Here is a 22,193-nt window from a genome sequence, read left to right on the forward strand (position 1 = left end):
CCCGGCTTACCCGTGGTGGTACTGCTCTTACCACATTAGCCTTAGGTTTCCGGAAATGATATCTTGCAGCAATCTAAATTCCCCGTCGGGCTCGTCCTGCGTTTGAGCCACGCCGCAGCCAGGGAATATTGCTGACCTTGCAGCTTGGCCCCACGATCCGGATCCGTCTACGGCCCCACTTCGCTTGCGAAGAATCCGGAATCCTAACGAGTTTTTCGGCTGAGGTTCGTCTGATCATAGGAACAAGACCGGGGTAACCTCCGCAGAGGCTCACTCTCGCGTCGAAGCCGAATAAAGCGGAACCTTGCAGTCATGTCAAGCTAGGTCGACTGGCGATGTGACCCTGCTTTTCGGCGAAAGGTGCGATGTCTCCTATTCGCTGATATGTATGAACGCACCACATAACATAAGTCTGGGACCCAAGGTGGAACTCATGGTGACATGCCGGAGATTGAAACAAGGTCACGACTCACGATCCATACGGGCTTACTGAACTTGTGTAGGAAGCTGGAGTCACTGGAGCCCCGAATGCGACTGTTGGCGATTCCTTCCAAACCCTCGCGTTCGTGCGCAATGATGACTGCACTGCTTGTCGAAAGGATCAGTCTACCGTCTTAAGGTTTGGGCAGGGTCATTCACGTTGCCCTTTTGGGCTTTGAGCAACAGTGGCCGACGGCCAAGACTCCCTGGTAACACGCTCTTTAATTTCCATCAACACCGAGCGTTGTTTTGGCAGTGTCAGCTTTTGTAATATGACAAGAGAAGACGATACTGACTAGGGGTGGGGGAAGGAACGGAAGATTCAATCACTCAGATAATTACTGCATGAAGCCACTTCACCATGAGCCTAAATCCGTGGTACTACGATATTCTTCGCTGAACCTCGTTTTTCGACTCTACCAGTCCATCTGTCCTAAGACGACTAATCAACAATCCTTCGGTAGGCTGTATCATCAAATTACTTTTTACCATACAAAAATGAAGTCTACTTCGAAAAAGCTCGTGGTCTCATCACAAGCCCTTCGAGAAGCCTGCTCCAGGCTCAATTTACAGCCCAACTCCTTTCTCAAAACTGCATGGGCAATCACAAGCCACGTGCACACAGACTCCGACAATGTGAATCTGGCAGATCTGCATCAGAGTGATAGTCATGAAGATGGCCTCTATGTCACGATGCGCAATCTCCACAGTGGTCCTGATCCCGTCACGGTCGGCGCCGTCTTACATCAAGTGAGCCAATCCACAGTAGCGGAAAATGCTGGTGTTTCCTTGAGACTCAGCGATTGTCCTACCCGGTTTCTCGTCACAGTGGATGAGCCACCTTCGTCAATCGCCCACATTGCTCCTGAGGAGGTGAGTAGAATTGAGAGACGCCATGTTGACACTACATCACTAATCACTTTCCAGCTTTTCTACACACTTGTGCTGTCTGATCAAGAATCAAATCAGTGCCACATCAATGTCTCCGGTGCAGCACATGAGCAAAAGATGGAGGCTGTGGTAGCCACTTTCCGAATCATCTGCCATCAACTGCTCAGTCCCAGCATTAGCTTGGATTTGGGGATCGACCAGATTGACCTGTTGCCTTTCCATGAAATAGCGCAGCTCTCCAGGTGGAATAACAACATTCAATCAGACAGTCAAGAGTGCATTCACACCGTTGTCACTGCTCATGCATTCCATCGCCCAAGAGACTTAGCGCTCTGTGCTTGGGATGGTAGCTTCACCTACGCCGAGTTAGACTACTACTCCGAAGCTGTGGCCCGCCACTTTGTTGCCAAGGGATGGGGTCAAGGCGCCTTCATCATCTCCAAGATGCTGAAATCGCGATGGAGCATGGTTGCCATGCTCGCTATTCTAAAAGCTGGCTGCGTCTTTGTCCCTGTGGATCCTCGAGCTCCCGCAGACCGTGTGGCTGCAATTGCTAATGAGGTCTCGGCCAAGTGCCTCATCACCAACTTTGTCGACGAGACTCTACCAGACTTTGGGGATGATATCGAAATCATGGGAAACCTCCCACGAATAGCTGAGATCAGCATTACCGACGCGGAGCCACTCCCTCAGGTGGCCGCAACCGCTCTCGCAACTGCATTTTTTACTTCTGGAAGTACGGGAGTCCCCAAGGGCGTCCTGCACGAGCATCAAGCCATTTGCAACGGCATCAGAGACGTTCTTCGACCCTTTCACATCGACCAACACACCCGATGCTTGCAGTTTGCTTCTCCCGCCTTTGATGTCACAATGTCAGAGACTCTGACGATCCTTTACGCTGGAGGATGCGTATGCATTCCCAACGGTCAGGAGGTTGTTGATGACATCAACGCTAGCATGGCGAAGCTTCGAGTCACGCATGCATTCCTCACACCGACTGTCGCCGCGCAGGTCGAGCCGACAATCGCTTCCTCTCTTAGATATCTCATCGTTGGAGGTGAACCTCTGCGGAAGTCGGAGGTGATTTCGCTGAGTCCGAAGTTGAGTCTCATCAACACTTATGGCGGCACTGAGATGGGCATCTGGGAGACCTCTACGCTCTCATTAACACACGAGAGTGACAGTCGGAACGTGGGCCACACCGTAGGTGCCAAGATCTGGATTGTCCACCCTCATAATCACGATATCCTTCTTCCCATTGGTATGCCCGGCGAGGTTCTTGTCGAAAGCATTGCACTTGCCAGAGGCTACTACCGACCGGTCGACAGACGAGCATTCATCGACGAGCCCAAATGGCGTGGCAGATTCCCGAACCGTAACACGGCTCGGTTCTATCTCTCAGGAGACCTAGGACAGTATGAAGCTGACGGAACTCTGATGCTACTCGGTCGAAAAGACACTCAAGTGAAACTGAGAGGTCATCGTATCGAGCTGGGCGAAGTTGAACACCACCTTGGCAAGAGTCTTCCTGGCCAAGAACCCGTTGCTGAAGTCGTCAAGGACTTGGCATCATCCAAGGGCTCAACTACTCTGGTGGCCTTTGTTGTGTTCCCCGGATCTGAAGGGGAACAGCCCAGCGAACAGCAACTCGCTGCCGCGGCAGAAGCTAAGACGCGAGTCACAGTCGAGCTCTCCCGTTTGTTGCCAGCCTACATGATTCCAGCTGTTCTCATACCCATTCCCTCCGTACCTTTAACGGTATCTGGGAAGACCGACCGTCGCGTGCTCAGACTGTTGGCGCAGCGACTGTCGTCGAGCCAACTGTCAATCCTTCATGGTGCTCAAGGGGCTGTCCAAGCACTGGAGACTGAGGCTGAGCACCGATTGCAATCAGTCTGGTCTTCGACCCTCGACCTTGATCCCACCTTAATCGGAAAGAATACCTCCTTTTTCGAGCTCGGCGCAGACTCCATCGCTGCAATGAAAGCGGCCAGCGCGGCTAGAGCTATTGGTTTGCCGTTGGGCCTGTCAGACTTCTTCAGGTACCCAAAGCTTTCCGATCTAGCCAAATTTGCATCAGAAGTATCGACTAGAGCGGCTGAGAAGCAGGTGGCGCCATTCTCACTTATCCCGCTTGATGCTGCTTTGGAGTTACGCCGGGAAGCTGCTCAGCAATGTAACACCTCTCCTGCGGACGTCGAAGACCTCTACCCATGCACACCCCTTCAAGAAGGCCTGATCTCACTTTCATCCAAGCATGACACCTCAGAGGCGTACATCAGCAGGAAGGTTTTCAACCTGCCCAACCATATCAACATGTTCCAATTCGAGGAGGCATGGAACATCACGGCCCTCGCACATCCCATCCTCCGTACCAGACTTGTCAACACCGCGGACCAAGGGATGCTCCAGGCTGTGGTCAGAGGTCCTTTGTCTTGGAACTTCGGGAACGATCTGGATGCGTATTTGGCCGGAGACGCGCAACAGCCGATGACTTTCGGCACGCTACTCTGCCGATATGCCTTGATCGACGTGGACTCGGGGGCACAGAGGAGCTCAGTCTTCGTCTGGACTATTCACCATTCCATTTATGACGGATTGTCAATGTCCATTATCCAAGACGCTTTCTGGAGGGCGTACAGCGGTCAGAATATTGCCCCTTCTCCCCCTTTCGGTAACTTCATCAAGTTCGTCAACAGCATCGATACCAATGCTTCGCAGACTTTCTGGAAATCCTATCTCGATGGGCCAGACTTGTCATTCTTCCCGCCAGTCCCATCCTCCATCTCTACGCCAAAGCCTGACTCGACCGTGGTACGCGAATTTCCTTGGACTTGGAAGCCGACGAATGGTCTGAATGCATCTACGCTCTTGAAAACGGCGTGGGCTATAGTTGCGGGCAGGTATTCCGGCTCTCGGGACGTCATCTTTGGAAACACTTTGAGTGGCAGGAATACCCCGGTAACTATTCCAGGTCTCGACGTTATCACCGGGCCGACCATCGCGACCGTTCCAATTCGCATTCGCTGGGAGCCGAAGATGACAATCATGGAGCTCCTTGAGGCCGTCCAACGTCAAGAGTCCGACATGCGGCATTTTGAGCAAACCGGCCTACAAAATATCTCGCGCATCAGCTCGGATGCTCGAGGGGCATGCCAGTTCTCTTGTCTCTTCTTGGTACAGCCTCCTCCCACTGCCGACCAAGCTAGACTGGAAGAAGTCTTTGGAGTCGAGAATCGCGACAAGTCATCAGAATACGACGACCATCCTTTATCGATCGAGTGCGAAATGGGTAAGCATCAACTACGCGTCATTGCCACCTTCGACAGCCGTGTTCTGCATGAGGAGCGACTAGAGAGGATCGTCACTCTTTTCCAGCAAACGGTCTTGTACCTGAGCAGCAATTCCCAGTCCCAGGTTTCCTCTCTGAACCTGGTCACAGATGCAGACATTTATCAGATACAGGAGTGGAACGCAATACCGCCAACGGTTGTCAGGAGGCAGGCTCATGACTTGTTTCGCCACCAAGCCAGGCTGCGTTCGACTCACACTGCTCTAAGCTCTTGGGACGGTGTGATGACTTACGCTCAGCTCGATGGTGCGTCGGATCGCCTTGCGGGTCATCTCCATGCCCTCGGTGTTGGGCCGGATGTCTTGGTCCCCATCTGCTTCGAGAAGTCCATCTGGGCTGTCGTTGCGATGCTGGGTGTTTTGAAGGCTGGTGGCGCTTTTGCTGTTGTCGAGCCCTCTCATCCTCTCGACAGGAAAGAGGTCATTGTTCGGCAGCTCGGCGCCAAGGTTGCTGTCGTGGCGCCATCGACTGAGTCACTGTTCCCATCGGGCTGTGTAAACACTCTTGTCGTCTGTGACGCTTCTATATTAAAGCTGCCACTGCCCAAGAGGCCCTTACCGAATGGCAGCCCAGACAACGCTATGTATGTCATCTTCACATCTGGATCGACGGGCACTCCAAAGGGGTGTGTGACGGAGCATTGGGCCTTCTGCTCCGCCATGTACGAGTTTGGCCGTGACAGCGGGTTACGATCCGACGGACAGGTTCTGCAATTCGCTTCCTACAGCTTCGATACCAGCTCGGAAGAGATCTTCTGTACCCTCTTTGCAGGTGCTACCCTCCACATTCCTTCGGAAGCATCACGAATCAACGACCTGGCCGGTGAGATCCGTCGGACCAAGACCAACTGGGCAGAGCTCAACCCTAAGGTTGCTTCACTTCTCACTCCTGAAGAAGTTCCTTCCCTCAAGACCATCATCCTTGGAGGTGATCGATCTCACGGGAGTGATGTCAGCCGATGGCCTGAGAGCACCAACCTCCTCAACTCATATGGTTGTACGGAGGCATCTGTCACATCTACCCTTATTCCTCTCAACAGACGCAGCAACGAGGAGCCTCCCATCGGCAAAGGCGTGGGCTGCAACCTTTGGGTCGTTGATCCGGATAATCATGACAAGCTCGTTCCTGTCGGTGCGCCGGGCGAGCTTCTGATCGAGGGGCCGGGCCTTGCTCGTGGCTATCTCGGGGACCCCGAGCGCACCGCGAAGTCATTCATCTTCGACCCGGCTTGGTCCAAAGACGGATCGGGAAGACGGCGTCGCTTCTACAAGACTGGTGATCTTGTGCACGCCAATGACGAGGGTGCTGTTTTCTACCATGGTCGCAAAGATACGCAGATCAAACTCCGAGGTCAGCGCGTCGAGCTTGGGGAAATCGAGCATCAGCTGGCTCAGGCACTCCCAGAGTTCGATGTATCTGCCGAGATCGCCACAATGCAGGCCAACAGCCAGGCTCCAGACACACTCGTCGGATTCATCGTCTTCCCCAACGACGAGGAGCAATCTGCCGAAGTCACTACATGTCTAGATGCTACGACTGTGGAGAAGCTAGTTACCATCAGACCCAAGCTCATAGCAGATCTCTCGCGCTCTCTGCCAGCTTACATGGTCCCAACTCTGTTTGTTCCCATGAACAGAATGCCCTTGACAATCTCAGCCAAGGCAGATCGCCGAAAGCTTCGTGCACTTGCGCAAGGACTGAGCCCTGAAGACCTTGCCCTCTTGCAGGGAACCTCGGATGTCAAGGAGCAGCCGCAGTCCCAAGCTGAGGCCAACATGCAGACGGTCTGGGCTGGAGTTCTCGGCGTCAAGACTGAGACGATTGGTCTCGACGACAACTTCTTCCGAATTGGCGGAGATTCAATTACTGCCATGAAGATGGTCCCCGCTGCACGTCAATTCGGTCTTCACATCTCTGTTGCCCACGTTTTCCGAGCTCCCATCTTGAGGGATCTGGCTTCTCAAGCCGCCGCGAGTGGCCAACAGTCCCAGATCGAAAAGATCCCTGTTTTCTCTCTCATTAACCAAGGTGAGAAGGAATCAATCATCGTTGAGGTAGCTAAGCAATGTGGTGTACGACCCGAGGAGGTCGAGGATGTCTATCCTTGCACACCTCTTCAGGAGGGACTTATGTCGCTTTCCGCGAAGCAGCATGGATCGTACATCATGCGTCAAGTTTTGGTGCTGTCGACTGATATTCGAATGGCCGACTTTCACCAGGCTTGGGAGCAGGTTGTCCAGGCGCACCCGATCTTGCGGACACGGATTGTCAGTGTTGGTTCCAACATGTATCAAGCCATCACCACTCGGTCACTCTCCTGGGACACGAGCATCGACCTTGACCACTACATCGCCCACGATAACTCTCGCGAGGTCGAATTCGGGGCACCTCTCAGCCGATACGCCATCATCCCCTATTATGACCGATTCTTTTTCGTCTGGACGCTGCACCACTGTATCTATGATGGCTGGTCGCTCCCACTTCTCCTCAGCGACCTCTCCAAGGCATACAACAAGATCTCGCACGGAGACTCGGACATTCCAGGATTCAATGCCTTTATCAAGCATCTGAATGGGTTGGACAAGACCGAATCAGACACCTTCTGGTCATCTTACCTCGAGGGGCCGAGTACCACTTTCCCTGCTTCACTCCTCCCGAACCAGACTGCTCAACCTAGTGCGACGCATGACGAGAGTATGGGCTTCGCTGTCAACGCCATTGATGGCATCACTTCGTCAACCATTCTACGTGCTGCTTGGGCTCTGCTCACGCGAAGCTACACTGGCGATTCGGATGTGGTCTTCGGCATGACAGTCAACGGCCGCAACGCGCCTGTTCCTGGCATCGATCGAATGAGTGGCCCAACCATTGCTACTGTTCCTGTCCGTGTCCGCTGGGATTCGAAGGGAAGCACCACCATCCGTTCCTTGCTCGAGTCAGTGCAGCAAGATGCCACAACCATGATTCCCTTTGAGCAGACAGGCCTACAACACATTTCTCGTCTCCATGAGGACGCTCAAGCTGCTTGTCAGTTTGGTACCCTTTTCGTTGTCCAACAAGACGACAGTGAGGAAGACGAAGCTGTCGCGAGTATCATGGAGCTCTACGACGCTTCCGAGGACACTTCGGCCCAGTTCACCACCCAGCCATTGTTGGTCGAGTGCGTCGTGGGGGCTTCATCAAAGACCGTTACCCTTCGAATGAGTTACGACCCGAAGCTACTGGACTCTTTCCTCGTTTCTGGAATGGCGAAGCAGTTCAGACACATTCTCTCCCAGCTGGTCGAAACTGAGAACCTCGACAAGCCAATCGGTGATCTCCATCTCATCAACCCAGCCGATCATGAACAGGTCATCAAGTGGAACGAGGGACGAGTCTGCCCCATTCAGAAGACTATGCACGACCTTGTGGGTGCTGCCACCGTGGTCAATGCTACACGCCCTGCCATTAGTGCCTGGGACGGAGAGATGACGTACGCGGAACTTGAGTCGGCATCTTCGCAAGTTGCTGGTCGACTTCGCAGTGTCGGTGTTGGTAGCAGTGGTCAAGGTGAAATGGTATTATTGTGCTTCGAGAAGTCTCGATGGGCCATCGTCTCGGCACTCGCAATCCTCAAGGCTGGCGCGGCTTTTGTTGCTCTTGACCCAGCCCAGCCGAATGACAGACTTGCAACGATCATGAAGCTATCGAAAGCTCGCCTTGTCTTGACTTCCAAGGGCTTAGAGGAACGCTTGACTCGACTATCCAAGAACACGCCCAATGTTGTATGCACCTCGGAGCTTGTTGCTTTGGCAGACACCGCCGCTCCCTTCGTCAAGCGGCACAGAGCTTCTGGCAGTGATGCCCTCGTCAAGGGAGTCTTCTCGTCGCCTGAAGATCTTGCCTACGTTATCTTCACTTCCGGCAGTACTGGCGTCCCCAAGGGTGTCATGATCAGTCACCGCGCGGCATCTTCGAGTATGATGGCTCATGCTGAGCGATTTGGGGTCGACTCCTCCAGTCGCACGTTACAGTTCTCGTCCCTAACATTTGACGCCTGCATCTTTGAGATCTTTACAACGCTTGCTACCGGCGGCTGTATCTGTATGCCTTCAGATGCTCAACGTGTGGATGATCTCGCAGCAGCTATCAACTCTTACTCCATCAACACCGTTATGCTTACTCCGTCCGTTCTGGCGCTGCTGTCCCCAGAGGACACGCCTTCACTTCACTCCATCATTTTCATCGCCGAACAAGTCACCGACAATGATATTTCACGCTGGTCTAGCCAATGTCGCATCCAAAATGGTTACGGGCCTACAGAATGTACTGTCGTCTGTGTCGTCAATCCCGATCTTCGGGACGGTGGTCGCATCGGTCACGCTGTTGGTTGTCGTGCCTGGGTCGTCGATGCCGATAACATCGACAAGCTGGTACCGATCGGGTGTGCTGGTGAGCTCCTCATTGAAGGACCCAGTCTTGCCATTGGGTACCTGAACGACGCCGAGCGCACGGCAGAATCTTTCATCTTCAGTCCTGCTTGGGCACTCAGCGATGAGCCTTCGGCAACGCGCCGTTTCTACAGGACGGGTGACTTGGTGCGGCAGACAAGCAATGGCTCCTTCATCTACCTCGGACGTAAGGATACTCAGGTCAAGCTTCGTGGTCAGAGGATCGAGCTTGGGGAGATTGACTTCCACATTCGCCGTGCTCTCCCATCAGCCACTGTACGCTCAGACATTGTTGATCTTCAGCAGCAAAAGGCTGGCAGCGGAACGCTCAAGGCCCTCGCTGCCTTTGTCGTCCTTGAAGGCGTTGACGTGAACATTGAGAGCAATGCTGGTATAAGCGCTGATTCACTCAAACAAGTCGGAGAAGCTGCCTCGACCGCTGTCGCTGAGCTGGCTCGCTCAGTGCCACTCTACATGGTCCCTTCGATCTTCATCCCCATCTCCAAGATGCCTCTCACGGTCTCCGGAAAGACGGATCGGCAAAAGCTCAAGATCATCGCAGCCAAGATCCCCCACAAGCATCTCGACACCTTGCGAGCCCTTCAGCGCGGAGCAACAGGCGATGGACCCAAGGTTGCACCTCGTAACGATGTTGAAAGGCGCATGCAATCCGCTTGGTCAACCGTTCTCCAGCTGGACCCCGAGAGCATTGGCACCAATGACAGCTTCTTCCGCCTCGGTGGAGACTCCATCTCCGCGATGAAGCTTGTCACAGCTGCGCGATCAGTCGGCATCTCCATCACTGTGTCCGACATCTTCCAGACACCCGTTTTGGCCAATCTTTGCCGGTGCAGTAGCAACGAGAGCGATGAGATTGAGCTCATTGCGCCATTTTCTCTCATTCCAGCATACGACACTTTCATGCATCAGGAAGCTGCCCGGCAGTGCGGTGTGGCTCCCGAGGCCCTCGAGGACTTGTATCCTTGCACTCCACTTCAACAAGGTCTCATTTCGCTCTCGGTCAAGGAGGAGGGATCTTACATCGTTCGTGAGATCTTCCGCCTGCGCAGTGTTCGCGTGAGCCGGTTCCAGAAAGCGTGGGAGTACGTCGCAAACATCCACCCCATTCTTCGCACCCAACTCGTGCACCTGGACACCTATGGAACTCTCCAGGCGGTGATCAGCACTAAACAGGCAATGCGATGGCGCACGGCGTCCTCTTTGGAGGAGTACCTTGCCCAAGATGAGAAAGAGACAATGGGCCTGGGTACGGCTCTCAGCAGGTACGGTCTTGTGTTGCCGACCAACCCGGCAGATGATGCCATCTTCATCTGGACTGCTCATCACGCCATGTACGATGGTTGGTCGATGCCCATCATCAAGGAGGCGGTTGCCACAGCGTACATGGAAGTGATGCTCCCTGAGGCTCCTGCTTTCAACACATTCATCAAGCACATCCAGGGAGTTGATGCCACCGCTGCTCAGTCATTCTGGAAGTCTTACTTTGACGAAGCAGGCGCTTCTCCTTTCCCTGCTGTCCCTCATGGGTCTTCTCTGGAGTTCCGAGCCGACAGGTCCGAGAAGGTAAATCTGTCGTGGAAGTCACAGCAACGCGATGGAGTTACCGTCTCGACTCTGTTACGTGCGGCATATGCCATCGTCGTTGGGACGTACACCAGTTCCTCTGATGTTGTCTTTGGCACAACATTGAGTGGCCGCAATGTTCCTGTCCCTCGTGTTGAGACTATCGTTGGCCCAACTATTACGACTGTACCAGTCCGCTTGTCCTGGGATGCCAATATGACAGCAGAAGAGCTCCTCCAGAACGCCCAGCGCCAGGCCACGGAGATGATGCCTTTTGAGCAGATGGGTCTGGTCAATATTGCCAAGATCAGTGAGTCGGCCAAGCTATCGTGTCAATTCCAGAGCATCTTTGTCGTCCAGCCTGAGAGAGACGACGATAGCCCTGCTTGCGAGAGTCTCTTTGGTGACCAGCTCAGCAACACCTCCAGACGCGATGAGGCTGCTTCACCTCAGACTTACCCACTAGGCATTGAAGCGACGGTCGAGAACAATGAGCTTGAATTGTCTGCCACCTATGACAGTCGCATCATTGATCCCCCCGAGATGCGCCGCATCTTGCACCAGATCGGGCATGCCGCCTCACTCCTCGACCAAAACCCCAACGTTCCGATCTCGGCGTTGAACCTGGCTGGCAAGTCAGACTTGTCTCAGATCCAGGCATGGAACGCTCGTGGTCCTCCAGCTGGAGCACGAGAGGCCGTGTATACCATCATCGGTCGCAACCCTTCCTCGGCACCCGCTGTCAGTGCCTGGGATGGCGACTTGTCATATGCCGACTTGACCAGACTCTCCAATGGCTTGGCCCATCGCCTCCGCAGCATGGGAGTTGGCATTGGCGCCGAGACTGTGGTTGCCTTCAGCCACGGGAAGTCTAAATGGATTCCAGTTATCATGCTTGGTATCCTAAAGGCAGGCGGTGCGTTCGTTGCTTTGGATGCGGCTCAGCCTGAAAGCCGCCTCAAGTTCATCGTCGAAGAAGCCAGGATCAGCGTCCTTCTCACTTCACCTGAGCTGGCAAAACTCCCCTCATTAGCAAATCTGCCTGTCACTCCAGTCTTCCCAGCGTCGCTGGAATACTCGACCGAGGAGAAAGAGACCACGCCGCCACCTGCTCACAGTGTCTCTCTGCCTGACTCCTTGGCGTATGTTGTCTTCACGTCTGGCAGCACAGGTGTGCCAAAGGGAGTGATGGTGTCTCATTCTGCTACAGCTTCCAGCACTTTGGCTCACGGCTCCGCCATGGGAATCACTTCCGAGAGTCGAGTCTTGCAATTCGCCTCCTACACTTTCGACGCCTCTGTGCTCGAGGTACTTGGCACACTGCTCGCTGGGGCTTGTGTCTGCATTCCATCGCCGGAGGAAGCTTCAGAAGATCTGAATGCAGCAGTCAGGAAGTATGGCGTCGACTTCGCTGCTCTCTCCCCCCGAGTTGCTTCTCTACTTCGTCCCAAGGAGGTCCCGGCTATCAAGGCTATTGCACTGGGTGCTGAGGTTGTGACAAGCTCAGATATTCAGCGATGGGAGGGCCGCCGTGTCAGTAATGGTTATGGCCCAACCGAGTGCACCGTTGTGTGCGTCTTGGAGTCCAACAATCACAAGCCTGGACGCATTGGAAGAGGTGTTGGTTGTATCTGCTGGATTGTGGACCCCGAAGATCCGAACAAGCTGGCACCCGTTGGCGCGCCTGGAGAACTGCTCATTGAGGGACCTTGTCTTGCTCGCGGGTATCTTCATCAGGAAGAGAAGACCCGCGCCGCCTTCGTGCAGGACCTTGCCTGGACTCGAGCTTTCCCCAATCCTGGCAGTAGGGCCAGACGCTTCTATAAGACCGGCGACATTGTAAGATACGACTCAGATGGTGGCATCTTGTTCATTGGCCGAAAGGACAACCAAGCCAAGCTCAGGGGCCAGCGCATTGAGCTCAGCGAAGTTGAACATCATATGCGTCGCGCTATGCCTGAGTGCCACATCGTCGCCGATATCGTTAGCTTCCCCCAGCAGAAGAACGACTCCATGGCCTTGGTTGCATTTGTCGTTCCTTCGAGCAGTAAGGCGTCGGGCAACTCCCTTGGATCCATGCTCCCACTCGACAGCAAAGCAGTCAAGGCCTTCGCTCAATCTTGGTCGAAGGCAACCGTGGAGATGTCTCACGCAGTGCCGCTGTACATGGTTCCAACGCTCTATATCCCTCTTGACGCAATCCCGCTCACCTCGTCGAGCAAGGTCGATCGCCGCAGGCTACAGGCCATCGTCGCAGATGTTACTGTCAAGCAATTGGAACTTCTTCGTGGCGTTCAAGGTGTCAAAGAAGCTCCTCGCTCTTCTCTAGAGAAGAGCATGGTGTCTGCCTGGGCACAGGTCCTTGGACTTGATACGAGTAAAATTGGCATCCGGGACAGTTTCTTCCGTCTTGGAGGTGATTCCATCACGGCTATGCGCCTCGTGCCAATCTTGGCTGAGGGTGGTCTCACGCTCCGTGTCTCTGATGTCTTCAAGTATCCCGTCTTGGCCAGTTTGTGTCGCCATCTCCAAGGGGATGAAGATCGCACAGATGGTTCGTCCTCGACAGATGAGTGGTCAGATCTTGGCGGTAGTCAAGATCTCACCCCAGACGCTGAGCATACTGATGATGGTGAGGCCCTGCAAGTTGCCATCGCCGACATCGCCATTAGTACCGAAGTGTCTTCCACGACACAGACTTCTTCAAGCAGTCCAGCCGAGTATCACATCACACCCGCTTCAGACTTCCAGGCTCTTGCATTCGAGTTCTCTCAGCTCCGAAACCGCGGCTTCGTGAACTACTTCGTACTCCGCTTCCTCGATCGCTTCAGTCATGAACGCATCCGCAACGCGTGCACACAACTGGTTCAGCACCATTCGATCCTTCGCACCAAGCTCAAGCTCGCCAACGGCCGACTCTGGCAGCTTGCTGCTTCGGAATCCTCCTTCCAGCCCGCTTTCGAGTTCTTCCGCGTCACTTCGGATGACGTTGTCTCCTTCACGACACGCTTGATCGAGACTGACGAGGCTCGTCGCTTGGGTTCCGATGAGATTCCTACCAAGTTCTTCATCGTCGAGTCCGCCTCGCAAACCCAACTTGTCATGAGACTTGCTCACACCCACTACGACGGCCTGTCCTTCCCACTTCTCCTTCAGACGCTTTCTCAGGCTCTGAAGCGCAGTGAGCTAGCTCCCGAAGTCTCATTCGCCAAGTTCTCTTCCAGTATCCAGGCTCTTCCTTCTCGACAGTCCTTGTCATATTGGCGACGCCTCCTTGACAACTCGCAAATGACTCCAGTCATTACCCCTGCTGCCATCACCGCCAATGACGGAATTGAGGGTCACATTACTCGACTTGTGACCTTGCCAAATCTTTCTCAGGCCAGCGTGACCTTCGCTAGCGTTCTCAAAGCCGCCTGGGCCATCGTCCTTGCCCAGCACTCGAGTCTATCTGACGTTGTCTTTGGTTGCCTTGTGTCTGGTCGCTTCGCTCCGGTCCCTGGCATCGAGTCTGTGGTGGGACCTTGCGTCAATCTGTCTCCTGTCCGCGTCAACAACATCTTGAAGAATACCAGCACGCGCACTTTCCTGCAAGCCGTCCACGCTCAGCACACCAAGAGCATGGAGCATGAGCACGTTGGATTCCGTCGCATCATCACGGGAGCCACGTCTTGGCCAGCCCGGACCTCCTTCGCGGGCGCGTCCATCGTCCAGCACCAGAATATCCCATTGGCCGCCGAGCTGAACGAGACAACGCCTGACCTACCTTTTGAATTGAGCGCCAAGGGAGGTACCTCGAATGCTGCTGCTATCTGGATCATCACGACTTCCCGCCCCTCGGAGGGCCTTTTGAGTATTGAGCTTACCCACGCCCTCAATACGATCAACCACAACACCGCCGAAACTCTTCTGCAGGCACTGTGTGTCGCTATTGAGCACTTCGGCCACCACTGGGACTCGGAAGCACCGCTTCCTGACACTCGAAGCCAGAAGACGAGGACGAACAATGTGCCACTCTTGCCGGGCGGCCCATCTGGCAATGACGATGAGTCTGTCGCGTCTTCCGACATGCAGAGTCCTGACGAGCATGCACGTGCCGTCGTCAACCAGGCGTGGAGCTTGCTGCAAAAGGCTCATTCCCGAGACACATCGTCAGAAGAAACCCCTACCTCCATGTTCGAGGTGTGGAATGACAACCTCGTCGCTGTGGCTTTGAAGGGCATATATGAAAGCCTGGACGTGTTCCTCGATCTTGAGCAACTTCTTCAGCATCCGACGAGGGACTCACAAGCAGGCTTGCTTGCTTCTCTGGGCTTTTGAGATTTTTGCTTGTAATTACCGTGTTATTCTTTTCTTTATATCTCTGTTAAAAGAAGGAGAAAAAATGTCTTGGTTGTCTCCCGAGAGCAGTGCTTGACTGCTAGGATGGCGTTTGGTCCTCTGCGCGGTAGATAGGAGCTTGGCGTAAATTTAATTCCTTATTGACCGTCTTTGGACCCCGCAACTTCGCGTTCCAGCTGAATTGTCCGTTGCGCCAACTGAAAACAAGCCTTAAAATGTGGAGTTGTGAAGACTGAATTCCAGTTGTGCTTGTTCATAAAGCGCGACCATACCAAATGGGGATCGTGTTTCGACAATGCCAAGATGTACGACTTTATGCCGCTTTTCCGGCCGTATCCCGACGGTCTTTCAACGTTAATGATGGCCCCCAAACACAGCCACAATCAGGAAAGTATCGACACCACATCTCCATCTGCCTCAAGATATCGCCAGTGTGTCTCTCTTGAGGGTTGCTGCAGTGTGTCTCGGCCCCTACGCACCACCGTCCGACACAATTCGTTTCCCCAAGTCCAACCGAAAACTGAGAATGGTCTTTTTGGGCCGGCCGTCAGAGGCGTGCTACCCCTGTCGCAAGGGAAGACTCAGGGTTCGTACTCCATCTTGTTCCTAAATCCCCCCTCCGACTGGTCCGCTCGTATCTTCAGCCCCGAGCCTCGACCCGTCAGTCCCTCTGGCGGTCTGTACGACACCACGGCACGCACACTTCTGTGTGCTGTTGTCCAGCGCGTTATAACAACCAACATGAACCACACTCTTCGGATATGAGCCAAGGCTGACATTTGTCTCTTTCCGTTCTCGTTCTGCAGTGTGATCGCCTGCAGCCCGGATGTACCCAGTGCTCCCGAAAGCAGATAGTTTGCCCCGGCTACAGGGATCCTTCGGAATTCTACTTTAGAGACGAAACCGCCAACGCTGCTTTTAAGGTCCAGAACAGGAAACCAAGGAGGCGTTTGCCCGCCAAAACGAAGCAGCAATCGCAATCAGTGGCGGAAGCAGATGCGCAGAAGCAACATGCAGGTTCGAGCGGTACTCCAACCATAGCGGCCACACCAAGGCAAGCTGTTGGGGCTTTGGTCAATCACTGGTCTCCATCAAGTTCATCGTCCTCAACTCCACCGTCCGACGGTGAGGTGGTTCGCTATCGAACAATCTCGTCGCCTATCAAGGATTTAGCACGCACTTATTTCATGACCGACTACATAGCGACTTCGCCATTTGATTATCTACCTAAACTCTGCCCTTATGGATTGACAGGAAACGATGCCATGTCAGCGTCAATACTGGCTGCCAGCTTTGCAAGTCTGTCGCTGAAGATATCGGATCCAAAACTCATGAAGCAGGCTAGAGTCCAATACGCCAGCGCACTATGTCAAACGAATCAAGCACTTAGCTCTCCGAAACTTGCCGTCGAGGATAGTACTCTAGCTGCCGTTCTGCTCCTGGGACTGTTCGAGGCTATCGTCTTTTCCGGCCAGCAGTCTATGGATAGCTGGAACCAGCACACGCTTGGATCCGTAGAGTTATTACGCCTGCGTGGAAGTCAGCAATTCGAGACCGCCCTCGGCCGCAAGCTTTTTGTTCACTCTGCAAATAACATCCGCACGAGTTGCGCGCACAGTAAAACACCTGTCCCGACCCGATTCATAGCGCTTTACGATGATGCGCAGCCGTATCTTGATCACAACGATCCCTTCCTCAGAGTCACCCCTGTTCTCGACAGAGTCGCCATGCTACGGTCAAGAATAGCCTATTTGGAGGACTCAGAGAGACATGAGGTTCTTGTCGAAGCTCTGGATCTGGACGCGGCGACAGCGAAGCTTGGGCAAGAAGTCTCGGCAGAGTGGAGGTTCACGGCAAGGAACCCGTATGAGAAGGCACCAATGACATACAAGGGAATATCTTTCCGCTATCCTTCCCTTCGAGCGTTGCGGTACTGGAACTCCTTAAGGATCATTCGCATGTTTCTCAACGACCTTATTTGGATGCAGGCATCCTTGATCCTCGCTCAGGGGCCGACATCAGCCAGTGTAGACTACTTTGCCATGCAGGAGGCCGCGACGCGGAAAATGTCAACTCTGGTGGTCGAGGTACTCGCCAGTTGTGGCGAATATCTAGAGACAACGGAAGACCGATTTTCCGTGACGGCGAGATGCTTGATCTGGCCATTATCGGTCATTGCTGAGATATCCATCACGCCCCCAGACGCCCGGCGATTCGCTCTCGACTGCTTGGGCCGGCTGAGCCGCGACGGCCGTATCCCACGACCGATTGAAGTCGCAAACACAATGATGGGCCTCCAGGCAGACTGGTAAGTGCTTATCTCACCTGTCACACTACTCGAACCATTCTTGTTGAGGTCTCGCCCAGGTTTTACATGTATCTTCTTGGATGAAACCTGTGAATATCTGTATCATTTCCAGTATTGACTGGTGTACAGCTCAACTCACACATAAGTCAGATGGACCTGGATTGGAAGTACGTATACAATACCTTGACTTCAATGCCAACGGTTGCCGGGAGTTGTTGGCAAGCCACAATATGGCTTGCAACCGGCTCAAGACTACTGCAATTTCTCGATTGAGAGAACTATCGGTCACTCGCACCTGTGTCGATAGTAGGCCAGTGTCGAATGTTGATTGCCAAGGTTGCGCGCAACACAGCAGTGCACCATGCACATTGCTGAGAATAACGAAACATACAGGTTTTGCTCTTGGTAGGTCATTTTCGAAGGCAACCGATGTTAAGGCAGGGTCAAAGGGAGTTCGCTAACTATTCCATAAAAGATATCGACCGTGGATTCAGGAAGCCGAGAACATCTCTCATTCCTTCCACTGGTGGCCATTTGCTCCATTCGAGCGCCCCTCATATTGGTAGCGCTCCTCAAGCTTGAAGTACTTGTTGAAACCGACCCCCTCGCAAACCTCAGCGTAGGACAGAATCGTCGGGGGCTTTCCCACGAGGAAGGAACCTTTCAACGCCTCTAAAGCCTCGCGAATACTCTTCAATTTTGCGGCAACCAAAGTCCACGGGTATGCAACTCCGCAGTACCCGAGCTTGCCCAGGTCTTGCGCAGACAAGTTCTCCGTCTTACCACCCTCAATGATGTTGGCAAAGACAGGGAAGTCGAGATCGTTTCTCAGGCGTTCCATGGTCTCGCGATCGGGGAGCGCCTCGACAAAGACGGCATCCACTCCAATCTCAATCGCCTTCCGAGCTCTGGTGAGAGCTTCGTCGTATCCGTGGATGAGACTATCGGTCCGAGCCATGATCCACATGTCCACCCCTTCGTCTCTGGCATCAACTGCGGCCTGCCATCGGGCGTAAGCCTCGCTTCTAGAGACCACGCTCTTGCCAGCAGTGTGGCCGCATCCTGAAGAACTTTTAGATATATTCAATTTCTTCATCACTGGTGATGTTGGATCATACTTTTTGGCCAAGACTGGTCCTCTATCATAATGCCAGCAGCTCCTGCGGCCGCAAATCTACGTAGATACAGTCAGCATGATCACCAAATTGGTTTCCAGGTGGGCGAAAATCAAGCTTACCCCTCAACGGTCCTCTTCACATTCATCGGACCGCCGTATCCAGTATCACCATCCACAAGGACGGGAACTTTGACTTCTCTGACAACTTCCTGAACCTTTGCAGCAACTTCCTGGAAAGCTATGTATCCAGTATCTGGGAGGCCAAACGCAGAAGCCATGGCATACCCAGCCAGGAAAACCAGAGGGAAGCCAGCCTCTTCACAAAGTCTTGAACTCAAGGCATCGTAGCTGCATACGTGAGCAAGGATCTTGGAAGGGTCTTCGTGCGCCTCTTGCATCATGGCTCGAATCTTGGTTGCCTGGAGGGACGGAATCCCTCCACGACAATTATCTAGTTTCAGTATTGCTTTCTTGTCGCTTCTATCGATGGTCGGACCATTGCTTGCGTCGAAGTGAAACGGGTAGGGAGTGGTGTTGACGATGGACCTAGACATTTTGACTGTGGGGAATCGTTTGATATGAGACTTCTTGGTACCTAGAAGGCTATCGATATTGATATTGCTGTCAAGCTTGCATGATTCTCTTCGTCAAGCGATTTTCCTAGCTTATATACACAAACTCCCACACCTCACCACCATCTATGCAGCACCTCTTAGAGCTCCGGCTATCGGAGTGAAAGACTTGTAGCATTCACAGTCAGACCAATTTTCGAAGCCTCAAACGATGAGAAGCTCGCCGTGTGACACTCGACTTGTGCCCGAATCGCACAGTCTGATGGAACAGTGTTTCCGAGTGCCGAGAAGAGCAAAGTTCGGATGATGTCAGCGCAGACAGCGAAAACGGACCGAAGCGGATAATCACGGACTGTCACGGGCATTGGCGCTATCTAGCGGATCGGAGCGGGGTTCTACGGCAGTTGTTACCCTCGCTTCACCAAACCTCCAGACCACCAGCATCGAGAGCGGACACCCGTTCTTGTATCCTGAATCTGCCAATAGGCTCATTGAGTAGGGGTAAGAGAAGATGACAAGCAAGATTTCATGAATGATTGGGATGTTCGGGGCTGACTTGTCCAGCACCCAGTCGAATCTCCTATCCTGACTTGATGCTTGTTGCTTGACTTGACTCACCATGAGCGATGAGCCGGGAAATAAGGCCATCACAGGGCCGTCCTCAGTCGGATCACCACGATTCAAGCGGACATACGTTGCTTGCGACACCTGTAGGTCTCGCAAAGTGAGATGCATTATGGGAGGTGAGCCCCCTTGCGCCAAATGCAAACGTGAGCATCGCGATTGTCGATTCGATCGACGTCCGAGAACCTCGAAGCACAGGGATCCGCCAAATTGGAAAAGTAACCGGCCGGCTGAGCATGCTATCACGCCGCAGCCTGCTAGCGTCAGTCGAGCCAAGTCACCACAAGACGTTGATACACCAGTACAAGAAAACATGCCATCAGCGGCCCCTCTATCTAGAGCAGTCAACCAAGACCTTAGAAGCGGGTGGCATCAAAGTTCTCTTCGTGATAGTTCACTTTCAGAACGGGTTGTCTCCAGCCTTGTGACCGGCTCTAATGATGCTCTTGATGTGCTGTCCGACGCCGCAAATATACTTCACCATGCTACAGTATCACCATCCTCTGGTCCCCCTTCAGCACCGCCAACACACGCCGTGCAGGATGTTCCCGTTGCTGTACCCGCCAGAGAACAAACAGGAGGTCAGATCGGGGTGGGTTTTGTCATTCTGGCTCTATCTGAACCAGGCGACGATACCCTCGATATGTGGGACAAGTGCAGATTCGTCAGACAGGGCTGGTTCACATCGCAAGAAGCCGTCACGTACATCGATCTGTAAGGTTCAACTCTTTGGGCTCAGTGCAGCCAATTCTCACTCACATCGACTAGTTTCTTCAAATATCTCTCTCCACTATCTCCTATCATCGTCGACCAATTTCGGAACCACAATGCTCACTCAAGCCTCGTTTATGAAGAATCCATGTTATGTTGCACTATCCTAATGATTTCATCTCGATTCTTCCTATTGCCGGGAGCAGGCGGTATTTCCAGGAGTCAGTTGATACATAATCGACTTTGGCAATTTTGTGAGCTGATGATCAAACGCATTATTCTGGGTCAAGAAAAGATTTCCACCGCCAAGATGAGAATAATCGGCACAATCGAGAGTCTGCTGCTCATCTCCGACTGGCACCCTCGAGCCATTTATTTCCCTCCGGATACAGAGGGCTGGGATGCTATGCTGATCGATCTGGATTACGACCGAGAGAACCGGAGACGAACTAACGATGAGGAACCCCTCCTCCGTTGGCGCAAGGATGTTTTTGAGCCTGCGAAAAGAGCGAGCAGGATGTCGTGGATGCTCCTGGGCCTTGCGACGAATCTTGCCTACGAGCTTGGAATATTATCAAGCGGTCAGCGCGCAGACTATACGGCGTCAAAGGTTGCAGATTGTCGCAAGTTTCGAGCTCGAAAGCTGCTTTATGCCTACATGACTCAAACCGCAACGAGACTTGGGTATAGCTCCGTCTTCCCCGAGAGTGTGTCCATTGCAGCCTCGAGATCTTCGATGAAAGACATGGACCATTCTTCACAGGCCTCATGGGCATCGTACATGGATATCTACCTCGAGTTCACCCGTCTCTCAAAAGTAGCTTCGTCAATGTTCTTCCAATCTGTGGAACATTTGGAAGGCTTACTTCAGAGCGATGGCTACCCAGATCTGCTGGATCATTTCCTGAGCTCTCTTTCCAACTGGAAGGTCTCATTTGATGCAGACTGCAAAGGTTTGTTGATCCATCCCCACAACACTTCAGATGGCTAATATGGATGTATCATCATAGCTGGGCTGTTAAGAACATCACTATCTATCGAGTACTACCACATTAGAGCTTGCATAGGTGCCATATCAATACAGGCAGTCATACAAAGAGCTGCGACAGCCAGAGCACATGGAATTGAGAAGGACAGTCTAGCCGGCTATATGACGGCCCAGGATGCTAGATTTCTGCAAGAGGTTGTGTCGGATAGCAGCGAAGTGCTGCGCACTGCCACTCAGACATCTTTCCAGTCACATCTTGCATATGCGCCAGCAAGTGTCAGGATCAGCGTGATATCTGCATCCGTCTTCTTGTTAAAGGCCCTCAGTCTCGGATCACCCGCGACAGATGCTCCTTCAGCCCTACGGACGTTAGATCGATGTGTGACTGCGTTGGGAAGGTACCCGCCCGACGACATGGATTTTGCACTGAGATACGCCCATCTCATTGAGAAACATACCAAATTCCTGAAGTCAAATCTCTTCGTTGTATCTGTACCCCAGAGAGCGCTCAACGATACCCAAGACAGCCTGAGTGGATTTGGACTCACGCTGCCAACTCTTCCGCCTGATCAAAGTACCAATGATGGCGTGTCTACGGATCAGAACGGGATCTGGCGGGCTCTGCAATTTGACTCCAGCATTGCTCCTTTCAGTGACAACACGGATCAGCTTTACCAGGGGTTCGACATCGACTCACTCAACTTTCTATGGAACCTCCCAGATATCAGTTAGAGATACACGGCCAAACAGCTTATACGTGAACCATCCGTCTGAGGAAATGTCACAGTGGTCTCC

The 22,193-nt window shown here is 53.2% G+C and overlaps 4 protein-coding genes across 4 annotated transcripts; 3 read left to right on the forward strand and 1 right to left on the reverse strand.

Annotated features, from left to right (window-relative positions):
- Positions 1-825: 825 nt before the first annotated feature.
- CLUP02_02309 (uncharacterized protein) lies at positions 826-15,057 on the forward strand (the record flags this gene model as incomplete). The annotated part of the gene is made up of 2 exons (XM_049281341.1): positions 826-1,353; positions 1,408-15,057. 2 exons carry the CDS (start codon positions 826-828, stop codon positions 15,055-15,057), a joined length of 14,178 nt encoding a protein of 4,725 aa, XP_049137298.1.
- Positions 15,058-15,604: 547 nt separating this feature from the next.
- CLUP02_02310 (C6 zinc finger domain-containing protein) lies at positions 15,605-17,390 on the forward strand (the record flags this gene model as incomplete). Its single annotated transcript, XM_049281342.1, has 2 exons — positions 15,605-15,664; positions 15,885-17,390. 2 exons carry the CDS (start codon positions 15,605-15,607, stop codon positions 17,388-17,390), a joined length of 1,566 nt encoding a protein of 521 aa, XP_049137299.1.
- Positions 17,391-17,897: 507 nt separating this feature from the next.
- On the reverse strand, positions 17,898-19,057 carry CLUP02_02311 (methylisocitrate lyase; the record flags this gene model as incomplete). The annotated part of the gene is made up of 3 exons (XM_049281343.1): positions 17,898-18,448; positions 18,505-18,560; positions 18,624-19,057. 3 exons carry the CDS (start codon positions 19,055-19,057, stop codon positions 17,898-17,900), a joined length of 1,041 nt encoding a protein of 346 aa, XP_049137300.1.
- Positions 19,058-19,694: 637 nt separating this feature from the next.
- On the forward strand, positions 19,695-22,130 carry CLUP02_02312 (uncharacterized protein; the record flags this gene model as incomplete). Its single annotated transcript, XM_049281344.1, has 3 exons — positions 19,695-20,413; positions 20,468-21,363; positions 21,421-22,130. The coding sequence occupies 3 exons, from the start codon at positions 19,695-19,697 to the stop codon at positions 22,128-22,130; spliced, it is 2,325 nt and encodes a 774-aa protein (XP_049137301.1).
- Positions 22,131-22,193: the final 63 nt, after the last annotated feature.

Source organism: Colletotrichum lupini, chromosome 1, assembly GCF_023278565.1.
Source record: "Colletotrichum lupini chromosome 1, complete sequence".
NCBI lineage: Eukaryota > Fungi > Ascomycota > Sordariomycetes > Glomerellales > Glomerellaceae > Colletotrichum > Colletotrichum lupini.